This window comes from Lepisma saccharinum, chromosome 25 (genome assembly GCF_977018435.1).
Source record: "Lepisma saccharinum chromosome 25, izLepSacc3.1, whole genome shotgun sequence".
Taxonomy (NCBI): domain Eukaryota; kingdom Metazoa; phylum Arthropoda; class Insecta; order Zygentoma; family Lepismatidae; genus Lepisma; species Lepisma saccharinum.
Window position 1 is genome coordinate 40547177 of NC_139253.1, and position 23465 is coordinate 40570641.

Below are 23465 nucleotides of genomic sequence, written 5' to 3' on the forward strand. Positions count from 1 at the left end.
GCGGACGTTGTCATGACATGCACCAAAAAGTTTCCCCCTAGGCCTAACATATTACTACCATGACCAATTGCTGCAATGTACACTCCCTTTCATTTTATAATGGGTGGTCAGGGACTTTTTACTCACCCCGTACATACAATAATAGCATCTATTTCAGTCGTGGACTGCTATTTTTGCAAACCAATACGCTTATCTCTAGAACATGGAAGTCAGATTAGTTCCTGTTCACACTATAATGTATTGTTTACATAGTGTAGGTTAAATTTGATTGTCGGCAAGTCGTCGAGGTGCGCGACTGAAATTCATCCCTCCCAACTATAACTTCTGTATCCGATTGAAAGGCGACAGCGTTTCCACTGCGCCATCCAGGAAACCCATGTAGCGGATGAGCCCTGTATTGCAACAATAAATAAACATAACGAAATTTGCTGTTGAAAAGGATCCAGAAATGTCAGCAAATTTTAAGAGAATTCACCCGTACACAGCACAGTTAAGGAAGATTAGTATCGCGGAATTATATAAAGCATGAAGTCAGCTTAAGAATGATGTTAGCGAGAAACAACATAAGGTCAAGTGCTTTAACTTATCTGGGATCGATCACGGAACTTTTCGAGGGAGGCATTATGTAAAGCTGCAATTGCCCTCATAGTTAGATGAAATAAATCAAAGCGAGTAGAAATCTCAAACTTTCCCTTCGCCATGTGCGCTGGGTTCATTTGCATCCTAGAAGTGAAATCAACTCCCAGAAAAGCATATGCACTTCTCTCCTTTACAATGTACTGCATTTAATACGTTCTCAGAGATAAGGATATGCTGAAAAGAATCGTGGTGTGAGGTTTTTTTACGGTTCATCACTTTCGTTTGCGCAGAGATAATGCAGAGATTACGATGATCGTTTTGGAAATGCGCCATGCTTGCTGACATGGCGGGAATAAGGCTTGAGGTATACCTGTTAAGGCGTGGTGAAGAAGAGAACGAAAGAAAAAAAAAAGGTTTAAATAGAAGCAGGAAAGCGACCCACATCTTACCTAGCTTAGGTCACGCCCCGAAGCGACCAAAAGCCGGGGGTACCAAACTGGACCACATCACAACCCCCTCCTCCTTTCTTCGTTTTGATTGGAGCAACTCTTTTCTACACTTTTACTCTCCTACTCATACGCTGCGTGGAAGAGGCACACTCTTCATTCCCCTACGAATAGGGATACTGGAAGTAACGTAGCGTGCATCGCTTTAGTATATAAGTGTCTTCACGTGATTGTACACCAGACCAGTCCATTAGCAAGCCTTGCATTGAATAGAGGGTAGGAACATACCAGAAGTTACACGAAGAGGGAGCCTGGTCAGGCAATGGCTCTCCTGAAGGTACATATGTGAAGGAAATTCCTTAAGAGTGCTTGTAGTGGTGATGGTGCGATATGTACAGTGAATATGTGTAATGTATGCTTTGGATGTGCTTGCAGCGGTTGTTGACACTTCAACAATGGTACTCTTGCTCTTTGTTGTGATCCTCGACCAACAATGTCATTGAACAGGAAGTGGATGATGAACCAACAGACCAATACATTCTTGGCCGTTGTGTCACTGTCGTAATGAGCACCAGTTTATAACTTATAAACCTTCTGGAAATATCATTGAACCGTAGGCGAACTTGAGAACAAAGCTTGTCCGAATCAATTCTTTGGAATCTGTGTCAAGGTTCCATATCCATTCGTTCCGCTGTCCTTGACTTTGATTCTCGTTCAGTGACAGAAAAGCGTTAGTTTCTTTTTATTCTGAAATTACGTAATGGTCTCTTGGGCAATGAACTGTTTCAGTGGTTATGTACACGTAATGGCTGCAAGCACATGTAATAAATTAATGTACGTGCAGCTCTGTCTAATAGGGTTAATACCAGAAGAACAACCACAATTTATTTTCATTTTCATGAATTAGCAATTAATGCACAGAGTTCGTGCAATTTACTAGTCAAAAACAATAATATGATGGCTATCCAATTACCAAGATGTGTATCTATTCACATAGGAGTAGAAGGTCATCATTGTGCATAATATTTTAGTGACTTATATAGCTTTTCTATCTGAGACGACGGTGATACAGGATTAACGAAATAGGTTGTGTTCGTTTATGTCCATTTTATGTTCAGATAGGCTAATCGGGACCGGAAGTACAGCTTAGAGTGAAATATGAACTACGGTGCAACGTGCCTCCACCAGGAATCGAACCTGGAACATCTTAACTATATTCTCTACGTCATCGGGGAGGCTCTAATAAAATTGGTGAAAATCGCAAAGTAAATAGAATACACTGAACGAGGGGCGAACCCAAAATTACTTCTTTCGTAAGACAATAGTGTCTTTGCTCTTCTATATACTAATAGGCGTATCATTATATAATACAGTATATTCGTTCTAGTTATTTCTTAAGTTACATTTTTTTTTGTCCAGGGCCTCCCGATAGCGTAGTGTTAACGTCATCGCCTTGTAATCAAGGAGTCCCTGGTTCGTTACCCGCTGGAGGCACATAGTATGTAGGATCTCACTTTAAATTGTAGGTAGCTTTTCTATGAGTAAACTGCCGTTAAAAATAGACTCAAACAACAAATTATTTTCCAATATTTCTTCGCCTTGGTTTATCGATTTATTGCAATGGTAGTAGGGAGACCGTAATATTTTGACCCAAAAACGGAACATCCAAAGGAGATCAGTTTAACCCCCCCCCCCCTCCCAGCCCCTTTCCTGAAAAATCGGTTAGGCCTAATTGTAAAATTATTGTTATAAAATATTAAACGATTGATCACATAAATGATACATTATAAATAATAGCCAGGACCAGAAACACTATGTAATTTCGGTTTCATTTGCATAGCGTTTCTCGTCCGTTGCGATCAGCCCTTGATGTTAGTCCTACCCTGAAGTTGAGGAATGCCAGAAGTATTTAGCAGAAGAACCAATCTTCTTGAGGGCATGTTTATTCTTCATCAACCGTTTGTAAACCTTCCCGAAAACTTTACCCCACATATCAGACACACAACTCAAGATTTTTCTTTTGAGATTGTGTCAAGACGCAGGAAATTTAAATTCTTGTTGCAATTACGTAATTAAACTGCATGTTTATTTAATGCTCTACAAAAAACATAACTCATATTGCTTTGTACATACAAAACAATACAACATATTGTTTAGCATGAAATGTCTCTCAAACTTAGACTTTGTTTTCAAGATAACTCCTAGACTTTTATAAAATGGGACAAATAGTGGCTTTTTAATAATATGGATGGGACAACCGGGACACGCCTCTGTCCCATATGGTCACTCTACATGGTAGGTGTTAATGAATAAGCTTGTTCTAAGACGGAAACGGACATATATCTATTAAATACATGTAAGTGTCTGATTGCCTCATTTTTAAATGTACTTAGCATACTTCGTTGCAATCATTTAACTCATACTTATGTAGCCATGTATCTTTTGGTATGTTGTTTTCCAATATCATGTAGCTTTTTCTGTCACTTTTAGTTAAAATCGCGAACATAAAGATGGATTATGGTATAAAATTGATGAAGGAAAAGTCATACCAAGACCGGAACTCGAACTTCGAACTTTTAGTGAAGAAATCATAAACCTTCGGGTTTGAGAAGGCTACAGAGTTAGTTATTTAGTTAGTGAAGAAAACACCACTCATTGCTCTTGGTCACCGAGGTGGCCAATTTTCTTTCTATTTTAAGCAAAATAAAGTTTGCATATTAAATGTAGCATTACTTATACCTGTAGTCCATTTTATAAAGCCGAGTATTTAGGACCTGTACAAAACTATTTCCGTGCAACTAACCCCGTGTGTCCAAAATACTTAGTTGGTTTCAAGAGTTCAAACATGTATAGTTATTATTAACGCCTATAGTATTCGGGTTAATAGGAAATTAAGTTCTACTAGGATGTAGTTTCAAACAGGTTCTGTGGAACTCGTTAAACGATATCGCAATTCCCATTACACCGTTGTGTTTTCCGATTTTTCGAAACAAATGTGAAACGTGTCATTCTCTAGACCATTGCCCTTTAAATGCACTATCTAGTTCCGTAATTTAAACAAACAATGCGTTTAATTAAGTGAATATACTATATCAATGAACGAAACGGAGTAATTTTGTGCAACCGAGGTCGTGTTTTGAAACAACATACATTTACGACTATTCCCTGTCCACGCTAAGAATGCAGTCAAGGAAAACAAAAGCACGTGGCTGTGAGAAATCATACTGGTTTCCCCAATTGGGAGTCTTGCGCGTAGGAATATACTGCATGTGATAAAGCCACGCCATTCAACGTAGGCAAGGAACTATTTTCTCAACTAATTTGCTTCGTTACATTAACTTTGTTCTTACAGTGGATAGGGAATAGTTATGATTATTTAGCAATATGCAATACTATTGCAGACATCGTGTCAATAAGCGGAATGACTCAAGGGTACTCAACAAAGCAATACTGTTTATAATATCATTGTTGATTAGTTCTGTTGCAGTTGTCCTGGCAGCCACAAGCACACACATACAACATTTCCTATATTTGAATACGAATCTCATTCTTTTAAGGCTGAAACTAAACATGAATTCACATAGTGCACAAACCGTCAAAGGTAACATTTACTAACCTCCTTAATTACAAGATGTTCTATTCTGCAATGCATTATAGATTAGTGCAGTTGTGACTGTAAATGTATGAGTGTTTGTTTGTTATAAGTGCAATTTGTATACATAAATATTGTTCACTATATATGCATACTTTATATGTATCTTTCAGATTCTCACACTCGGCGTTATTATAACACCAGTAGTGTGGGCAGTTAAACCACCAGGATATGTAGAACCTCCCACAGAAGCCCCCAAAGGGGTGAGTACTTAAGCAAGTAATGTAAATCAACTAATATTAATGGTATTTTCATGTTTATAGTAAAACTGTCACACGGCACCCATTAGTACGTTCCATTCACTTATGAGGGAGCGGTGTTTGGGAAAATGTAGGTTCCTGCACGCGGCCATTCGAAAGGAAAAACTATACTAAGATATGAAAGTGCTCTTTCAACTTGTTAGGACCACAACTTTCTCGCATCTACCTGGCATAAAAATTAGGGTGTCGTGCAGTAGTAGAACTCTGTCTCAACATTCACTCCTTTACACTGGGTGTTTCGGTTTGAGCTTGGTCTAAGTTAGAACTACAACTTTATTGACGTCAAGATGGTAACATCGTTTCTATGTAGCTGATACGTATAAATATTAATTATAGTCAAATTTAGCATTTATGTTGTCATATGTATTCAGATCTCATTTGCGATTGGGCAACTAATTGAGTTTCTTTAAAGTTCGCTTTATGTACAGAAATGCTAATTAGAACTGGACCTACAGTTTAACGTGGGATTCGAACCACTATGTGTCTCCAACGGGTAGCGAAGCCAGGGCCATTTGATTATATGGCGACGACGTTACCATTACAATTGGTCTAACTGGTAACTAATAAAATGGTCGTTTGAAAATTCCTTGGAAAACCCCAAGTTAGTAAGTACGTCAAAACAATAAATACATACTTCTTCCATTACCTCTTGAACAGTGATGTTGCGCTCACAATTATTCTCATCGTAGTACTTAACGATTGCATTGGAATACTTCGAAACACGTGGAAAATGTGTTTACATTCATATCTTTCGTTGCAAGCGTGCACTCATTCACCATTCATACATGACACTTAATTCCAACTGATAGAATAGTGTGAGCTCTACGAATCAATATACTTATGTGTGTGGCCACAGTAAGAGAATGCCAAGGGTACTTTATCGGGTAGGCCAGTCGAGGACATTGCCACACAACAATTCTGCGTTTGACCGTCAATGAATTTTGTACTTTATACCTCTCTAAGTTAGTGCGTGTGATAATTTTGTGTTTGGTGACCAACACAGAACCTGCAATATGTCAAGTCAAACAAAAATACATAACTGCATTGACTCTAGTAACATACTATTATGTATAAATGGATGGCAATGAACTTTTGATGTATCAAAATAAGTTTGACCAGGGAGAAGGTACACAGAGAATTGTATAAAAGTTTCTAGCTGTCCCGTTTGGTGCACAGAGATGTATTTGAACATACCGGACATGAGCATTTCAAAAAAATAAAAATACGCATTGAACTGTGTCAATTAATGCACCAACACTGCATGACGTTTGATTTGATTCATTCCGAGTTCCTTGTGTACAGAGGAATCTTGTGCATGATAATTTTGTGCTTGAACCACCAACGAAAGTGCTACAGTACTGTGTCGGATAATTTTGCATTTGACCACCAACCAAGGTGCCAATCTACAGTATAATTTACATTTGGCTACCAACGAGGGTGCCAATCTACAGTCCAGTGTGCCGGATATTTTTCATTTGAGCAGCAAAAGGTGCATATATATCTGTGCCGGATAATTTTGTGTCTTGTCACCAATAAGTATGTCAATCTACAGTATTGTGCCGGATAACTTTACATTTTACCACCAAAGGGTGCGATTCTATAGTAGTATGTCAACGAGGGTGCAAATCTATAGAATTAGAATTAGAAATTCTTTATTTGTGTGCGAAGTTCAGCCTATTGCTGCTCTACCACCTAACCTGCTTAACAGTACTGTGATGGATAATTTTGTGTTTGACAACCAAAGGGTGCCAATCTACAGTACTGTACCTTATAATTTTGTGTTTGGCCACCAACGAGGGTACCCATCTGAACCACCCACCCACAACGTGCCAATCTACAGTGCGATGCCGGATAGTCCTGTATTCGACCACCCACAACGTCCCAATCTATAGTGCAATGCTGGATAGTCCTGTATTCGACCACCCACAAGGTGCCAATCTATAGTGCAATGCTGGATAGTCCTGTATTCGACCACCCACAACGTGCCAATCTATAGTGCAATGCTGGATAGTCCTGTATTCGACCACCCACAAGGTGCCAATCTACAGTACGCTGGCGAATAATTTTTTGTTTGACCACCACGAGTGCGCTAATCTTCAGTACTGTGCCGGAAAATTTTATAATTCACCACCATATAAATGGGTGCCAATCTAAAGTACTCTACAGGATAGTTTTGTGTTTGACAGCCATAAGTGTGTCAATCTACAGTATTGTGTCGGATAATTTTGAGTTTGATTACAAACCACTGTGCCATTCTAGGGAATATCTTGTTACCAAATTGGCAACTTTACAATATGAAACACAATAGTGTTTGAACTGTGTATAGTATTAATTAAAATACAGTCCCAAGAGTCATATAAATCACACCGTGAGTGTTTTCACCAAGATAGAAAAGAAATTGATCGAAAGTTGGGCTGAAACTAAACCATGCGAATTGGTTACCTCTGAAATTACTGCGCGGTACAAATGTTATTTATCTACACTAGTCTTTCTACTTGCATTTCTCGGCTCAGAATTGCGCACTTCCTGTGCTTCGGGCGGACGCACTAAACACACAAGAGAAAGAAAAACATTGCAAAAGAAAAGCAGTTGATTGTACGGCAAAATTGAAACACGAGAAATTTCCCTGTGGGTCTGTAGGTCAATGTACGGCTTCCGGCCAGCAAGTATCGTGAAAAGTATTTGTTGGACTTTCATACCATTGGAAGTTAATCACCCCTAAGGATCTAGAGGCTGAAGCTTGCCCTGTAGTAAATATGAAATTGAATTTGAAATACACGTAACAGGTATTTTCATTCCACAATATATTCGAAAACCAACACTCGTATTTGAAATGTGCATCCATTTCTTCGTTTAACATTCATCCTCTTCGCCGCGATTAACCAAATATATAGAAAAGCGACGTAAATATCTGAAATAATATTGAAAGATTACTAGACTTTAAAACATTTGTTTGGCGTTACAATTTATTTTTATAAATATTTGTGTAGACCATTTTTAATTAATGTAAAATACAATAGTTTATGAATTTGCTATTTAATGGATGTTCCACCTGAAATTTGACCAAAAAAGGGACACCTTTATGTAAAAATTCTTAAAAAACTAAACCACGTCCTGTCAATGATGTTAATATTCTGTAACTATCAAACTTGCCGCTCACTGTTTGGTGATACAAAAAACAAAACAAAAAAAAACAACTGAAATTAAGAGCCAGTGTCAGTTAACTTATTTTGCAATTTAAAATATTCACGAATCTTTTGAACACGATTTTTTTCAAAATTACATGATACAATTTGGCTATACTATGCGTTTTCACGTGAAGACCTAAGAGTTTCTGAGGTTTGTTCGTTTTGAAATAGTCTTTTATGAAGTAAAACTCATTGAAACCAACGTAGAATCCATATGGGTCAAAGCCATACATGCACGTTTGATTTGAATTTTTTTCTTATTTATCGTCGCTTTTCTGTCACTTTGGGATAATCGCGACAATGAGAATGAGTGATGATATAATGAAATAAATGAAGGGGTAACGGAACACCATGGCTAGACTAGGATTCGAACCCTGAACCTTATTGCACTGTGATAACCACTCTGCCACGGACGTCACCAGTAATACGAACATACATTTCATGTAATATATCTCGTAGAAACGTTTTATGAAATTAAGAAACATATCAAACTAATTTCACTCGCCAATCTTTCTTCGGGGTTCTTCTTCCCTCTCTGAGAAACCACTAAAGTTCAATTATTATTTTTTTAAAAATTTTTCGTCGCTATTCTGATACTCTTGACTAATCGCGACGGTGAGAAATAGTGATAAGAGACTCACAAAGAATAACTATGACCAGGCTGGACTCAAACCCGAGAGTTTGGTGGCTAACGTTTTAGGCTGTTGCGCTGTTAATTTGTTAATTTTTTGAGTGTTGAGATTAATATACTATTACGAAACTTTATGAGTTGAAATGTTTGCCATTAAGTGTCAGTTATAGTGCAGTGGAATCTAATATATATAAAAATGGATGTATGTGTGTGTGTGTTTGTTCCAGCATAACTCTCGAACGACTGCAGCGATTTCAACCAAACTTGGTACACATATCACTTACAATCTAGAAAGAAATACTGTGTGGGTAAAACACCCCTGACTTAAAAATAATCGAAAACGACCGATATTAGTGTGGAGTCCATAGTTTTCGAGGTCGCTAAGAATTACAGCAACCTTAAATGAATAATAAGTAATTAATTTCCATATTGTATATCAGTTGCATACGAAATTAAATTAATAGGATTTTAACAACGAATAAAACATTTTTAAAGATACTGCAGTATATTGCTTAATAATTATAATATTGCAGCAAGCTTAAATCCATAAAAAGTAACAAGGTGTCCCAGGTTCGATACCAGCTGGAGGCACATAGTGGTTCGGATCCCACTTTAAACTGTAGGTCCAGTCCCGATTAGCGTTACTGTGCATAAAGTGGACTTAAAACACCAAATCGATCAATCAATCATAATAAGTAATTGATTAGTGTTGAGAATAATACACTGTTACGAAACTTCATAAGTGGAAATGTGCGCGATTAAGTGTAAATTATAATGAAGTGTATTTTTAAATAATCATAACATTGCACAACCTTAAATGGATAATAAGCAATTAATTTTCATAGTTTTATATCAGTTGCATACGAAATTAAACTAAATAAGATTTTAGCAACGAATTAAACATTTTAAAAGATAGTGCAGTATATGTTTTTAATAATTATAACAGTGTCAGCAACCGTGAATCCACAATAAGTAATTTATTTTCATACTCTTATTTCAATTTGCAAAAGAAATTAAACTTATTGGAATGTTAACGAATCAAACATTTTAAAAGACAGCTTTAAAACAAATTGAATTTCAGCCTTTGCTGACGTATAACTGACGTGGGTTGAAACCTGATATGCAGAACCACTTTGCGTCGCCACGTTCGGAGGTAATCGTTTGGGATTTCTGCAGATTGATCATAAATTAGCAACGTTCCAATTACTGCAGGTTCAATATGAGGGATTCGTTGGTGTGAGTCGTCGTAATGCAAAACAATCAATGTTTATTAAAATTCAAGAGTTTCCTCGTTGCTGGAACTTCAAGTCCAATGAATCTCATTGATCGTGCGAATGTGCAATATTTCTTCTCTGACCGAATAAACATCGCCTGTCAACGCTACATGGATTCTATCTATAACAACAGTCTTTCTAATTTCCTTTTGAAAGAGAGAGAGAATTCACAGATATTATCCAACCTTCAACTCAAGATTAACATTTGTTTAATTTAATTTGTAAAGTTCTGTTAAGTTCCTTTATGCATTGTTACAATTTAAGTTGGGTTCCGAAATGAAATGTGTCCTTATTTGGAATATAACTCTAGATCTCTTGATTACTAAGCTATTACAACACCACTATATTATTGGAAAACTAAATTTAACAGAAATGTTTTTAAAAATCTATTGCCTTAATAGGGATCCTGAAATTTCCGTTCTACTGACATTGTTCTAAATTCTTTCCTCTTAGACATCATTGAAAACACAAATATTGTAATTGTGCCTTAGTTGTTCTTAGTTATAGTTATAATCTAAAATGGAAGAAGTAAAGTAGAAACTAATCAAATACTTGCAAAAGCAAAAATAAATTTCATAGTATAATACATGTTTTTATACATAAAAATAGGTTAGTACAGGTAGTATATAAATAATTTATGAAAACATTAAAATGGCGTCGGTGGCACTTCATGGTTGTGGGATATGAGTCATTGGAGCAACATAGGAAAAAAAAAGGATTCGAGATATCTTTTACAAAAAAAAATGTATTAGGGACCGATACGATTGAACAAACGAGGAGGTTTTGGGAATGAAAAAAGACAGAAAAATGTGGAAAATTCGCAAGAGGAGAAACATAAGCCTCAATCGAACGAAGACTGATAGTTGATTGCAGTATATCCTTTCAGTTTGTTTGTTTTGTGCTCATTTTATGCACATATATGTTAATCGGGACTGAACCTACAGTTTAAATTGGGATCCGAACCACTTACCCTTTTTGTCTCCACCGGGTATCGAATCTCTTGATTAAAAGGCGATGACAGAGTTGAAGTTGACTGAAGATTTGAAAGAGGAAATGCTAAAATGCTAAAAATGAAGGTGTGAACTGAAGGTGGTAGTAAGAAGTGAAAATTCTAGTTCAGAATGTGAGCAGGTGGATACATGCAGAAAACCAAACAAAAATGACGAATATATATAAATTAGATTGGAGACTGTGTTAAGAATGGATGATAATGGGATGCATATGAAATGAAAATTCCCATCCTCCATGGTCAGGCAGTTAGCGTAGCAGGAGTCTTAGTAATGTAATAATGCTTATTTTGTGATTTCCACGTATGTGTTTCATTCCTTTATTAATCATCCTGGTCGTTACTAAAGTAGAGACATTTGATAAAAGTCAACCTTAGTTGCCGATCTAATATGCACTGTTAGGACAATAGGGACTGGATATGGTGTCTGTGGCTCCACCGTCGAACGCTGGACCACTTGATTACAACATAGCACAAGGAAAACCTTCCACGCTTACCTGGGACTGTAACGAAAGGTATTTGCCAAATTCAAGGCGTCCCGCGTTCAAATCCTGTTGGGATCAGATCCTATCAAACTGCAGTTCTTCTTCGATTAGCTTCGCGTATGAGAGCAGGCTTCAATGTTGACAGAACGTTTTCTTATTGCCGCTTCAGAAAGCGAGTTCCTTGATATTCGGTCAAACAACAAACAATAAATAACCCAGAATTGAAGCTTCGATGCAGCGGGAAGAGCAAATCGTCCCGCAGCGCATTCATCGCGTGATGTGGCCTTCTTTCACGAACGAAGGCTCCAACGGAGTACACTTTTACTGTTCAACCTGTCAGCTGTTCTACAAAGTGGAAACCAGCCCGGGCCTGTTCTGACATCATTACCACAAAACCATTTGCCTCCGTTTCAAGGTCATTCCTCAAGCTGAAACTCGACACTCCTGCCCCTGATTTTCGTTGCCTTGACGTCATCGTTTTGTAGGGCAAATACCTTCTCGAATAGAAGGATGTTATCACTTTTCATCGTTAATTTGTCCATTAATATGCAATGTGCGTCAATGGTCCGTCACAAAAAACGGTTTTCTACAAGATTTGACGAAGGTTATCCCGGGGAAAAAGTGTTTGGAGAAATTTATTTTTTGAGCAGAAAATTATGGTAGGAATCTCAAAGCCTAACCACTTAACTTACAAGAAATCTTTCAAAGCTAATGTTCCTCGTTGCTATCAATACCTTACATTTTTTTCTAGGCCGCTTCATTTTGTAACTGTACCACAAATAAGGCGAAAACGTCGGAACTTAGAATAAGTTTTCAAAAATGTCCTTTCTATCATATTAACTCGTCATCCAACATAGTTTTTTGTACGTTTTCCTGGCTCAACATTACAGCAGACGTTTTAGCCCATCGTCTGTTTTACAGTTTTAGCCATAATATCTTTGCTTGATAAATATTAGACAACATTTTTGTGAAGGTGATGCTATTAATGGTGTTCCACATTAAGAATTAATTATGAATTTTAAATTACATATATTCAGCAAGAGTGCTAGTTTGTAATTTGTATTTTGTGTAGAAAGATAATTTAAATATTTTGCTGATTAATGTTTCACATGCACATCCAAACACATGGGAAATAAATATTTTGTTCTAATTAAGACTGGTTTAATTCATATCTTTGAATTTCTATCTATTACATGACTTTGCATAGTATTCATTAATTCAGGTTTAATAAATGAACGTGATAAGTACATTTTCTGTTTTTAGTAATGTATGGTGAACATTGTTATATAGAAAATCACTGGAGAAATCGTATCCCATACAATTGGATTAAACAGAGTAGAATTCGAAATTTGCTCCTTGTATGAGAAATTTAACACTTTCTTGATTTTAGTTTCTCTTACAAAATTTTATATCACATCATAATTTCACAAACTACACTCTTCCATTACGAATTTCCGGTCCGAAATTCTTTTTCATTTTGAGCAATGTTCATCATGCATCATTCCTAGGAGACGCTCTATTTCAGTTTGTCAAATGAAGTGATCTGAAGTTTTTCTAAAATACTTAAATCAAGAGTATACAATATTCAGTTTCTCGTAATAGGAACAAACTCCGAATTACACTGTGTTTAACACAATTACAAGCGATACGTTTTCTCTAGAAATAACATCGCTATATAGTTTGGCAACAGAAACTAATATTACTAGATAGTTGAATTTGTACTCCATTCACACTCACAGCGGCGGTTCAAGAACCATTCAAAATTAATATGTCACCTACGTCACTCGCTCAAAATTAATAGTTATTGAAACGACAAACACAGATCGGGGGTTCGAACTGATGACCCACGTCTATGTTAGCCACTATAGCAAAGAAATCGGCAAGTCGAAATCAGTGTATTTATCTGTCTACATTTTAAAGTCGATGTCGTAAATATGCAGTTTACAACTGCATATGAAATGTTTCGAAACGAACAACTAAGGATTCGATGGGGTATATTTTTCTGGAAAATAGTTTGCCGATGATGTTAATTCGGGGAAGCTAAACTTGGAGCTTAATATATCCAAAAATCAAATCTTGATAATATTTTCACGTACAAATTAATTTGTCCCCCAACACGCCTTTCTCTCTCTATTTCTGTCTCTCTCACACACACATACATAAATAAATATAATGTGTACAAAAAAGGAACAACCTTCCCCAAGTCGGGATTGAAACCCGGATGTATCGCGAATATCGTAGTCATGTAGGGCTAGAGAAATTTACATGTATAGGTTAATGCAAACTAAGAACGCGAACGATGTCTAGCAAAGAGTTGGTTTTCACCGCAATACATAAGTTGAACCTGGCACAAAATATTTATTGAAAATATATATTTTAGTTAATAAATGCATACCTTCCAAGATGCGTAAGTTATTTTATATTTAACATTTTTTCTCAATAGTCTTCGGGGTTGAAATAGTTTCGGATTCACTAGTCCCTCCCTTCGATACGCCCTTGATTCTGGCCGTTTGTGTACGTCAATAGGCAGCGACTATGGATGATAATAGGTCACTGATGCACCTTTGGGAGTGAACGAAACGTAGTGATAAATGTACAACAGGAATTCGGACAAAGATTCTACGGTTTTTGAGAACATTAGTTAACCACAATATCCTCGTTGTATTTGCTTGATAGCTTGAGTCCAGTAGACCCTACTCTCGTATTGATCTAAAACTCAGATTCTTGGTAGGTCCCTTTCCAGTTTTAAAAGAACTTAGGGGGTGGGTACATGAATATTAATAAATTTCTTACTATTGAATATCGACTTTATTACATATATAATTATAATAATCGTAGAGATAATAACGTTGGTTACATAGTAAGAACAAAGGATTCATCACTTGGTTTTATATGTATCACAATGTATCACTGAAAAGAAACACTGTTAAGTAACAATTACTTTCACTTGTATCTGAAATTGATTACATGGTAACACGTGGGTACAGAAATTATTATATTTTATGACCACAAACTTGGGCTCGCATTTCTTCCATATATTTATTAATGTTGGGAATCTTTGTTCACGAACGATGACGAACTTGACTACAGCATCTCTGAGATGCTTCGCAGAATATGGTATTTATACTCTTATGTACGTATCCTTGATCGACACTTCTGGTAAACACGTTTTTTTGTGTTATTGTTTCTGAGCCGTCGGTAGGCACGGCAACCAACAGCCTTCAATAGAAATCCCCACCTTGTCAGACAAGACAACAGACACCGTTCTTTGGTTCATATACAGTGTGTCGGGGTAAGAAGCTACCTGTACAATTTTCGCTTTATTTTACACATAGCAATACGCATTCTTAATATTGTTATATTATTTGTAAATAATCCTGTAAAGTTTGAGACCACTGTATTTCAGTTATCAACAATACATAAAATCAACAATACATAACCCCTGTGGGTTTCCAAGGAAACGTTGTTCACTTTCGAAAATTGTAAACTTCAAAAACAGTTGTGATGACGGTGACAAGGCAGTAAACATTATGGCGGAATTAATTTTACAGGTGCATCATCCGTAAAAGTTGGAGTAAGTCAGTTGGAAGAGATAATAACTTATGTGCAAGAGTGAATTTGAAATCGAAAGGAAAATTTATTAAGTAGGTACTGTGCTACATAAACTGTATGGTCCTTTGAATACTTTCCGAACGTTATCGATAATCCTTGTGTACTTCTTTCTGAAAATGTTGACGCCAATTTTAATCTAAAATGACACTTTCTTTCCACGATCGAATCCAATTACAGAACTTTTAAATCTACAATTATGAAAAGTACGTATTTACATATCCTATACATGATTTCATTCGAATGTAACGCAAAAAATTACCAAATGTTGCTATGGGATCCTTGAAGTGCGCACACCTAGATTTGTTAATAGATATCAAGGAATTCCATCTAGTAAAAATACTTCCAAATCGATAGGAAAGGGTGTGGAGGTATGTATCCACCTCGCCCTGAAATTCCAGACAGACAATCACTCCAATTTATTGGTACTGGCAATGGATGCTTCTTAGAGGCAATCTGTCAGCCTTTGTGGTGCAATGGAGGATTAACAAACTTCTCTCGCGGGAACGGGATACCGTTTTCTTTTCGTCCGATAAGTTTATTGACATTTTAGCACGTTTTAGACATTTCGAGTGAGATAGTTTAATTTTGATCTCAAAGGAACAAATCACATAATTTTAGACGTCACAGTGATAGTGATCCATATTTCCACTGAGGGAATGAATGAATTAAAATTTTTAGATGCATAGGTACATGTGGCCATTTTACATCCGAGGAAAAATACTCTTATCTAAAACCCTTAACTTAAAGTTTAGGAAGGGGTGTAAAGATCCCCTTGCGACAGATTTAAAGTGCAAGCTTGTAGAGGGATACACACAATGGTAAAAAAAGACTAAAAACTTCGTCAGAAACACTGCAAGAGGCCTACTAGTGGCAAGAAGCTAAAAACAACTTGTTAAACACTGTCATTATCTTCCTACATGGACAATAAACAGCTGGGAAGGTTCTCTGAGAAAATTAAAATTGGCACTTTCGAGTAGTTGTTTTTAAGTCAACTTTATGCACAGATAGGCTAATCGCGATTGGACGTACTCCTTAAAGTTGGATCCGAATCACTGTGCAGTGTGGCTCCACCGGCTATCGGACCCGACACCCCTTGATTACAAGGCGACGACGTTACCATAGGGGAGGCTCTAATCGCTTTCATGTCGATTCAAGATGAGGGATTGTTAGTTTATGTTAAGTGACAATTTATTGTTATTTATAGACACGTGAGAGGTGTCAGTCACCTCCAAGGGTTCTAGGTTTGATTCCTTGTTAAGTCATATTCGTTTCCTTGAGCTTTTTCCTCCACTTGTCCCACCCTCATGCTCGTGAATGACAGGGTGAAAGGTAGTAATATTGTGTAAACTTTTGCTAACCAAATCATGCTCATTCTGTTTGCGTAATCACCATGCTTATGTTCCTGGAAGTTGCGTTTGTGATGCACAGTACCATAATCAAAGCAAGCATATCCTGGTCGCTGCAGCAAGCAACAAAAGAACTGTGTCATTCTAACCTTGAAGAAACTAAATTGTGGAATCGTTCCAGCTATGCAAAGCAGAATATGACGTGTTGGAGCAATGGCCTCGTTAAATGTGTCAAAGCATGTTGAATACGGCTTTTAAAATAAGTAACATAGAGCGGAGGGGCGTTTTCGGCTCCAGCGTGCCTCTAGCCTCCGGCAGATCTCCTTGTCAACCTTCCGAAGATGGTTGGAATCGTGTTTCTACGCCATTGCCAATCTCACCTCATGCACTATTGCTGACCTATTTCAGCACTATCTCTGTTCGGAGTTCTAAAATTGTACCCTGTTCAGTCACGTTCAGAGTTAAGTGGACAAATTCAACTCTGGTACGAGATATCACCTACTTTGTTGACTTTGTCTCAACTCTTGAAATACACATTTACCATAGCAAGCAGAATTAGTGGGGTGATGTGCAATATAGGAGCTCATATTACATTTTGAGGGCCCTTCTTTAGGAATGAGAAGGGCACTGCAAAGCGATAGGAACAAAATGTTCCGTCCTTTCTATCCTTGACAGGTTTGCTCACTTGGGCAGCGATTATTTAAGCCTTAATGGCCTCTCCGATGAAGTAGTGGTAAAGTCGTCGTCCTGTAATCAAGAAATTTCGGGTTCGATACCCGGTGGAAGCATTTTGTTGTTCGGATACACTTTAAACTGGATGTCCAGTCCGAAACAAACTTATGCAAACGTTAACAACACAGTCTCGATGTTTTTCGTACTAACATCGACAATACCTTCAATATCCATGAGCAAGGTTTGTTTTTTTCCATTTATGGTGCATTATATATTGGTGTTATAACTGAACGTGAGAACCAGTCTTCACACAAAAAGAGGTGTTATCCAGTGATGGAATTAACGTTTATTCTGTCACGGGAGGAAGATAGAAACTCAACAACGTTGCAATGAAAATTTGCATCTTTGATAGGTTCCAAATGCATGATGACATATCTACAATGCCTCCAAATTAACTAATAGTATGAAGGTTATTTACCACTTTTGTTCAGTTCGGTGTCTCTTAGTGTAAATTATTCACTTGTTATTTAGGATTCACGAGGCCCAGCCGATGCTGTTTTTCTCGGACGTAGAGCTGTGGCGTACAGATTTTTTGTCACTGAATAATTTGCCAGAAAAGAAAACAGAGCCAATGGACGGACAATTTCTACTTCTTCTTAATCTACACTATATATATATTTTCTTTTGTAATTATTTGTTGATGATTAAAAGTAGTATAGATATAATTGGGTAACGTTGACGTTCCGCACAAGAATTTTCCATCCAGTGTGTATTGTGTATGACAAGGGTGGTAATGTACAGTCACCGACACTTACATCCTGATATGCTCGCTTAACTGCAAGCCATTGAAAAGTTGCTATTAAAATCCATTTCCGCCTCAGAGTTAGACAACACACATAACGCCTTGTAGGGAAGCGAGCATTTCAGGATATGAGTGTCACATTTTTTATACCGGTGACTGTACCTCCACCCTCCATAGAACTTCATTTGACATTTGAATTTACATAGTCTTGAAATTTCTAGAAATATTACTTTTCTGGCAAATGTATTCCTATATGTATTCAGTTGAGGCCAATAAAGTGCATCTACTTTACATCAATCACTCTAATAAATGCTGTCGTCGTATTTTCAACAGCAATGAACGGAGGAAGCTTGGGTGATGCAATCAGCTGCTTACCCTGTACGTTGCCAAATGTGTATAGTTTTCTAACAAAACGTTGTCATCTTTATTCAGTGCTATGTGTTTGTCTCATCATGAAGGGGAAAGGCATATGCAGCTAAAGAAGCAAGGGAGCACAAGTAAAGGAGAAGCTAGAGCAGGGTGCGAAATCCTGTGTGGACAGGGGGTATTTCCCCCCACCAACAATGCTGTCTAAAAATCCCCCCACTAGAGACTTCCCGCGGCGGGAAGTTTTGATTATAACAACAAAGGATAAGCAATTAGTTCCGACTTAAATGCTACTTTACTGAGGATAATATCGAAAACACACAAAGTAGTATGTCAGTGTTCCATGCTCTCTCTCTCTCTCTCTCTCTCTCTCTCTCTCTCTCTCTCTCTCTCTCTCTCTCATATATATATATATACGCACAATAAAAGTAAACCAAGAATGCAAGAAAAATATATGTATGAAATCTAATTGATTTGTATTAATAATAATATTAAAACTAGACCAAAACTTTACATAATGAAACTATTTCAACTATTTTGTAATTTATAGATATACTTAATCAGTTAGTAGAGGAATTTGTTTGCTACTTGATAAATATCTGATATATGCAGTAGAGGGATAAAGGTGAAAATTAATTACTTTATGTGTATTTAATAATAATGTATTTTTAAATATTTGGTAATATACTTGTATAGCATATGCGTGTGTGTCTATGTTAGATTAAGATCTTCTCCCCACCAGTCTTCAACAAAACAAATGAGTGTCTACTTTAGTTCGCTAGTTTGCTGAGGTTTTCGTATCTTGGTCGAGCTGCACACCCCCACATCTTTTCTCTTGTGCTTAGCCTGACCGTAGAAATCACTGACGGTTCATTACTTTGATTCAGGCCCGTAGCCAGAAAGAGGCCAGGGGGGCTGGCTGGCACTGCCATCAGCCCCCTTGACATTAGGTAAAACTATTTTGTATAATTTGTTTGCAGTGAAGAGTGAAAACGTAGACAGCTCACAACTTTAAGGATAAATCCACAGAACATCATTCGCTCATCTTGTTTATGAGCTGAGTCTAAGTAGCTGCAAGTATTTACGTAGAAGATTATCTAGACTTTGTAAGTTCTTTCATGGGGTAGCTTCCTTATCTGCAACTTCACTGTCCCCCTGGAGATCAATTCTAGCTACGGGCCTACTTTGATTGTTGCTCTTCAGAGCGCCTGTACTTTTAAAACAGATTCCTAAAAGATACATTTTTCTTTGTTTTTTCAGCCTCCTCCAAAATATGAATATGGCTACGATATACAAGATTACGGCGGGAGCCATGGACACGCCGAGGTGAGGGATGGCATTTACGCTCAAGGGAAGTACTACGTCGATCTTCCCGACGGCACCAAGCAGACCGTTGCCTACTTTGCCGACGACTGGGGGTTCCACCCTCTCATTTCCTACCACGGAAAGGGATCCAGCACGCAGATCGCCCTCGGCAAGGAGGCGGTGGAAGCTCTCAAGGCCGCCACGCCAGCTGTTGCCCTCGGTTCGTCCACCCCTTTCGTCACGGGATCCACGGCGGGGATCGTTTCCTCAACACCTGCCGTCGAGATTTCTGGCAGCAACGTGGTGGAAATTGAGAAGCAGGTACTCGTAACACCCAGGCCAACTCTTAGACCGATTGTTGTAGCGGAGTTACCAAAACCAACAGCGATACAGTCTATTGTTAGCTCGACGCCTGCCCCGTTAGTGACTGTCACCCCGCAACCAGTTGCGGTTTCACCCCTGATTAGTCCAAAGGCGCTTCTGGCTCCCCGACCCACTCCCGTAACAGTCACACCGGTCCCTTATGTGACATCACATCAAGTTGCGCTCTCCAGTCACAACGTTGCCTTTCCGTCACCACGTCCTACCTTCGTCACAACTCCCAGACCAATTTTCGCCACCGGTCAGGCAGCCAGTCACTCAACCGTCCTGGTTTCTCATCCAACTCTAATTACACCGAAGCCTCTCCTGGCAGGCCCAGTGTACAGGCCTCCAGTTGTAGTCACGCCTAAACCAACAGTGCTGGTACAGCCAGCGCCACAACCTATTGTCGTTGCTGAGAAGCAAGTTCTGGTGCAAGACAGACCAGTACCGGTGGCAGTACCGCAACCAGTACCTGTGGAGGTAACAAGGTTCGTTGAGAAGCCAGTGCCGGTAGCCACGCCAGTTCCAGTTGAGGTAACCAGAGTGGTGGAGGTGGAAAAACCAGTAGCAGTACCGCATCCAGTACCAGTTGAGGTTACAAGAGTTGTCCAGCAGCCAGTACCCGTACCGCAGCCCGTTGAAGTTACCAAAGTGGTAGAAGTCGAGAAGCCAGTGGCTGTACCTCAACCGTATGCTGTTCCTCAACCCTATGCTGTTCCGTACGCTGTTGCTGTTCGCGAACAGGTACCGGTTCCACATCCCGTACCGGTGCCGCATCCAGTTGCAGTACCACAACCCATAGCGGTACCGCAACCTGTAGCCGTACCGCACCCTGTACCTGTACCCCATCCTGTAGCTGTACCCCATCCAGTAGCAGTTCCTCACTTGGTTCCTTACACGCAGTACGTGGCGTACCCAGTAAGAGAGTACCATCCGGTGTACGTGGAAAAGCCAGAAGTGCACAAGACAACAGAATTTGAACTTACCAAGGAAATCTTCCTGAAAACAACCACGAAACCATTCTTCGGACCATCCATAAAGCCTGTCTACGGTCCTCCACCAAAACCAATTTACGGACCACCGACAAAATTCTCTTACAGGACACCACACAAGTATTCCCTGTTCCCGCCAAAACACGCATCCAAGCACAAACACCCGTCGGTGGAGTACGGGTTCAAACCAATCCTTGTACCTTCAAAACCGATACCAGAATATGTGGATCATGTTCTGCACGAGCCTTTTAATTGTGAATAAGTTCTATTCTGTGAATAGATTTTCCTATTATTAATTTAATGAGCTAGTTGTGTTAGAAACGTAGGCTCAATGTGTAATATAAAAGGACGCTCAACAATCCTACGTTGCCGAGGAAAATGTTCCACGAAAACAAAAGAAAATTAGAACTGTAATTATTCCAAGGCAAATGAATCCACGTGATAAACTTTGTACTGACTTTAAGAACTGTATTTTTGTATAATAAAATTATTTAAATATAGCATTTGTATCCTTCTGTATGCAAAATTCTTAGTTTGAACACACGACAAAAATCATCCACTTCAACTACAATAAATTATTGGAATGGTCTAATTTGGTTTATGATATAAATATAGGGGTGTAGATACTCACCGTAGGATGGAATGATCAAACACAATGTTCCAAAAGTTTTAAATATAGCCCTTGGATTGTTCTGGAAAAGGGAAGAATGTATTAAAATTTGCTAACATGTTTGAAAAGTAATAGATTAGAGCACTCATAACAAAGAACAGTGCACAAAGATGAAAAAATGTAATTCTCGAAGATACGATAAAGCTCTTTAACTTCAATTATTGAACGTAGATTTCATGTGATATTTTCAGCAAAAAAGCTAACTCGACATATTTCATTAGTGCATGTAAATTTTGAAATTCATGTATTTATAACCCTTTTGCATGCACATTTTCGTACATTTTAGACATAATCCCAAACCACACTTTCAAACCCTGCTTTGATGCTGCTTGCGTGAAAACATCGGATACATGTAAAGATGTTAAAATATAGAAACAGACTACAAAACTGGAGTTTTAATCCATACTTTACGTAATAAACCCCCTTAAGGTAAACCTGGCTACGCTATCTGTCACAAGTGTTAATCACTTCTAAGAAACCACTTGCATTATCAAAACCATGAACTCAGTGTAAGTCGCAACTTGTTATTTATAAAGCTATCATGGCATATAATGTTTTATATGGTCCTTCGTATTTCCTAAGACACCTTATTATATTATTTTTCGGATAATATGAGTAGAAAAAAATTGTTCATTTGCCTCCACGAGAATAATCCTACTTATTTTAAGAAAGTTGTACATAAACACGAAAATATTAATTGGTTTACATGCTATTGTGTAAAATGTAACGATGTTACTAAGATAAATTTACTTTTATAGTTTTATATAAGCACTGAAACTGAATATTTGATTCCCAGTTGTTTGCAAAATTTGATTTAAGTACACTTAAAAATCAGGCCATATAAACTTAAAGGAGGGTTTTGAATCACGGTGGAGGCACAAGTGGTTCGGATCCCACTTTAACTGTAGGTCCAGTCCCGATTAGCCTTACTGCGCATAAAATGGACTTAAAACAACAAATCAAATCAAATCAAAGGCTTTTGAATCAATAGAATGTGCTGATTTCATTGATTGATTGATTTGCTTTATTTTTCTTAGCTTTTTGTGCCACTTTTGGCTAATTTGCGAAGATGAGGATGAGTGATGATATGATGAAATTGATGAGCGCACACTCACAAACACCCATGCCCAGGCCGGGATTCGAACCCGAGACCCCTGGCATCGTAGCGCCATGTGCTAACCACTCCGCTACGGGGGCCAGCTGCTGATCTAGGGAATGGGATATACAATCGCCACTATGTGCCTTCACTGGAAATCGAATCCGAAACCCATTGATTACAAGGCGACAGCTTACCAATACGCCATAGTAAATGGATAGACTTGAATGCCATCAATGTATCGGTATGCATTAAATGTTTCACGAATAAAGATACACATTCTTTCTTGTAAAAAAAGAACAAAAAAAAACACGTTAATTTCGCCTTACTCTAAGCATGTGTTACTTTCCTGTATTTTCTGAACAGACTTGGGAGAGCCATAGAGAATTTCTACAATATATACTGCGGACGACTGAGACAATTTGTAATGATAAAATCGGCATGTCTTCCTATTTGGTGTTACAACAATTACAAAGAACATCTTCGCGAGAATGTCACACTAACGCATGCGACCAAGACATCACAACCCACGTCACGCGCAGAGTCCACGTGGACGAGAGTGCCGAAAACATTCGTCTACAGCACAGGCACATATCAAAGCAAGAATAATCGAGCGAGATAGATCTAGTTATCCACGAAGCAGCATGCTGGCGCCGAACAGGACACGTCCGGATAGGGCGTACCGACCCAGAAACGTGTCAGCCTCGGGGAAGTTGCTGG

The 23465-nt window shown here is 38.2% G+C and overlaps 1 protein-coding gene across 1 annotated transcript; it reads left to right on the forward strand.

Moving 5' to 3' along the window:
* Positions 1 to 1197: 1197 nt before the first annotated feature.
* On the forward strand, positions 1198 to 21482 carry LOC145978551 (uncharacterized). Its single transcript, XM_083111235.1, has 3 exons — positions 1198 to 1362; positions 4791 to 4880; positions 19580 to 21482. The coding sequence occupies exons 1-3, from the start codon at positions 1348 to 1350 to the stop codon at positions 21239 to 21241; spliced, it is 1767 nt and encodes a 588-aa protein (XP_082967361.1). The 5' UTR covers positions 1198 to 1347; the 3' UTR covers positions 21242 to 21482.
* The last annotated feature ends 1983 nt before the right edge of the window (positions 21483 to 23465 follow it).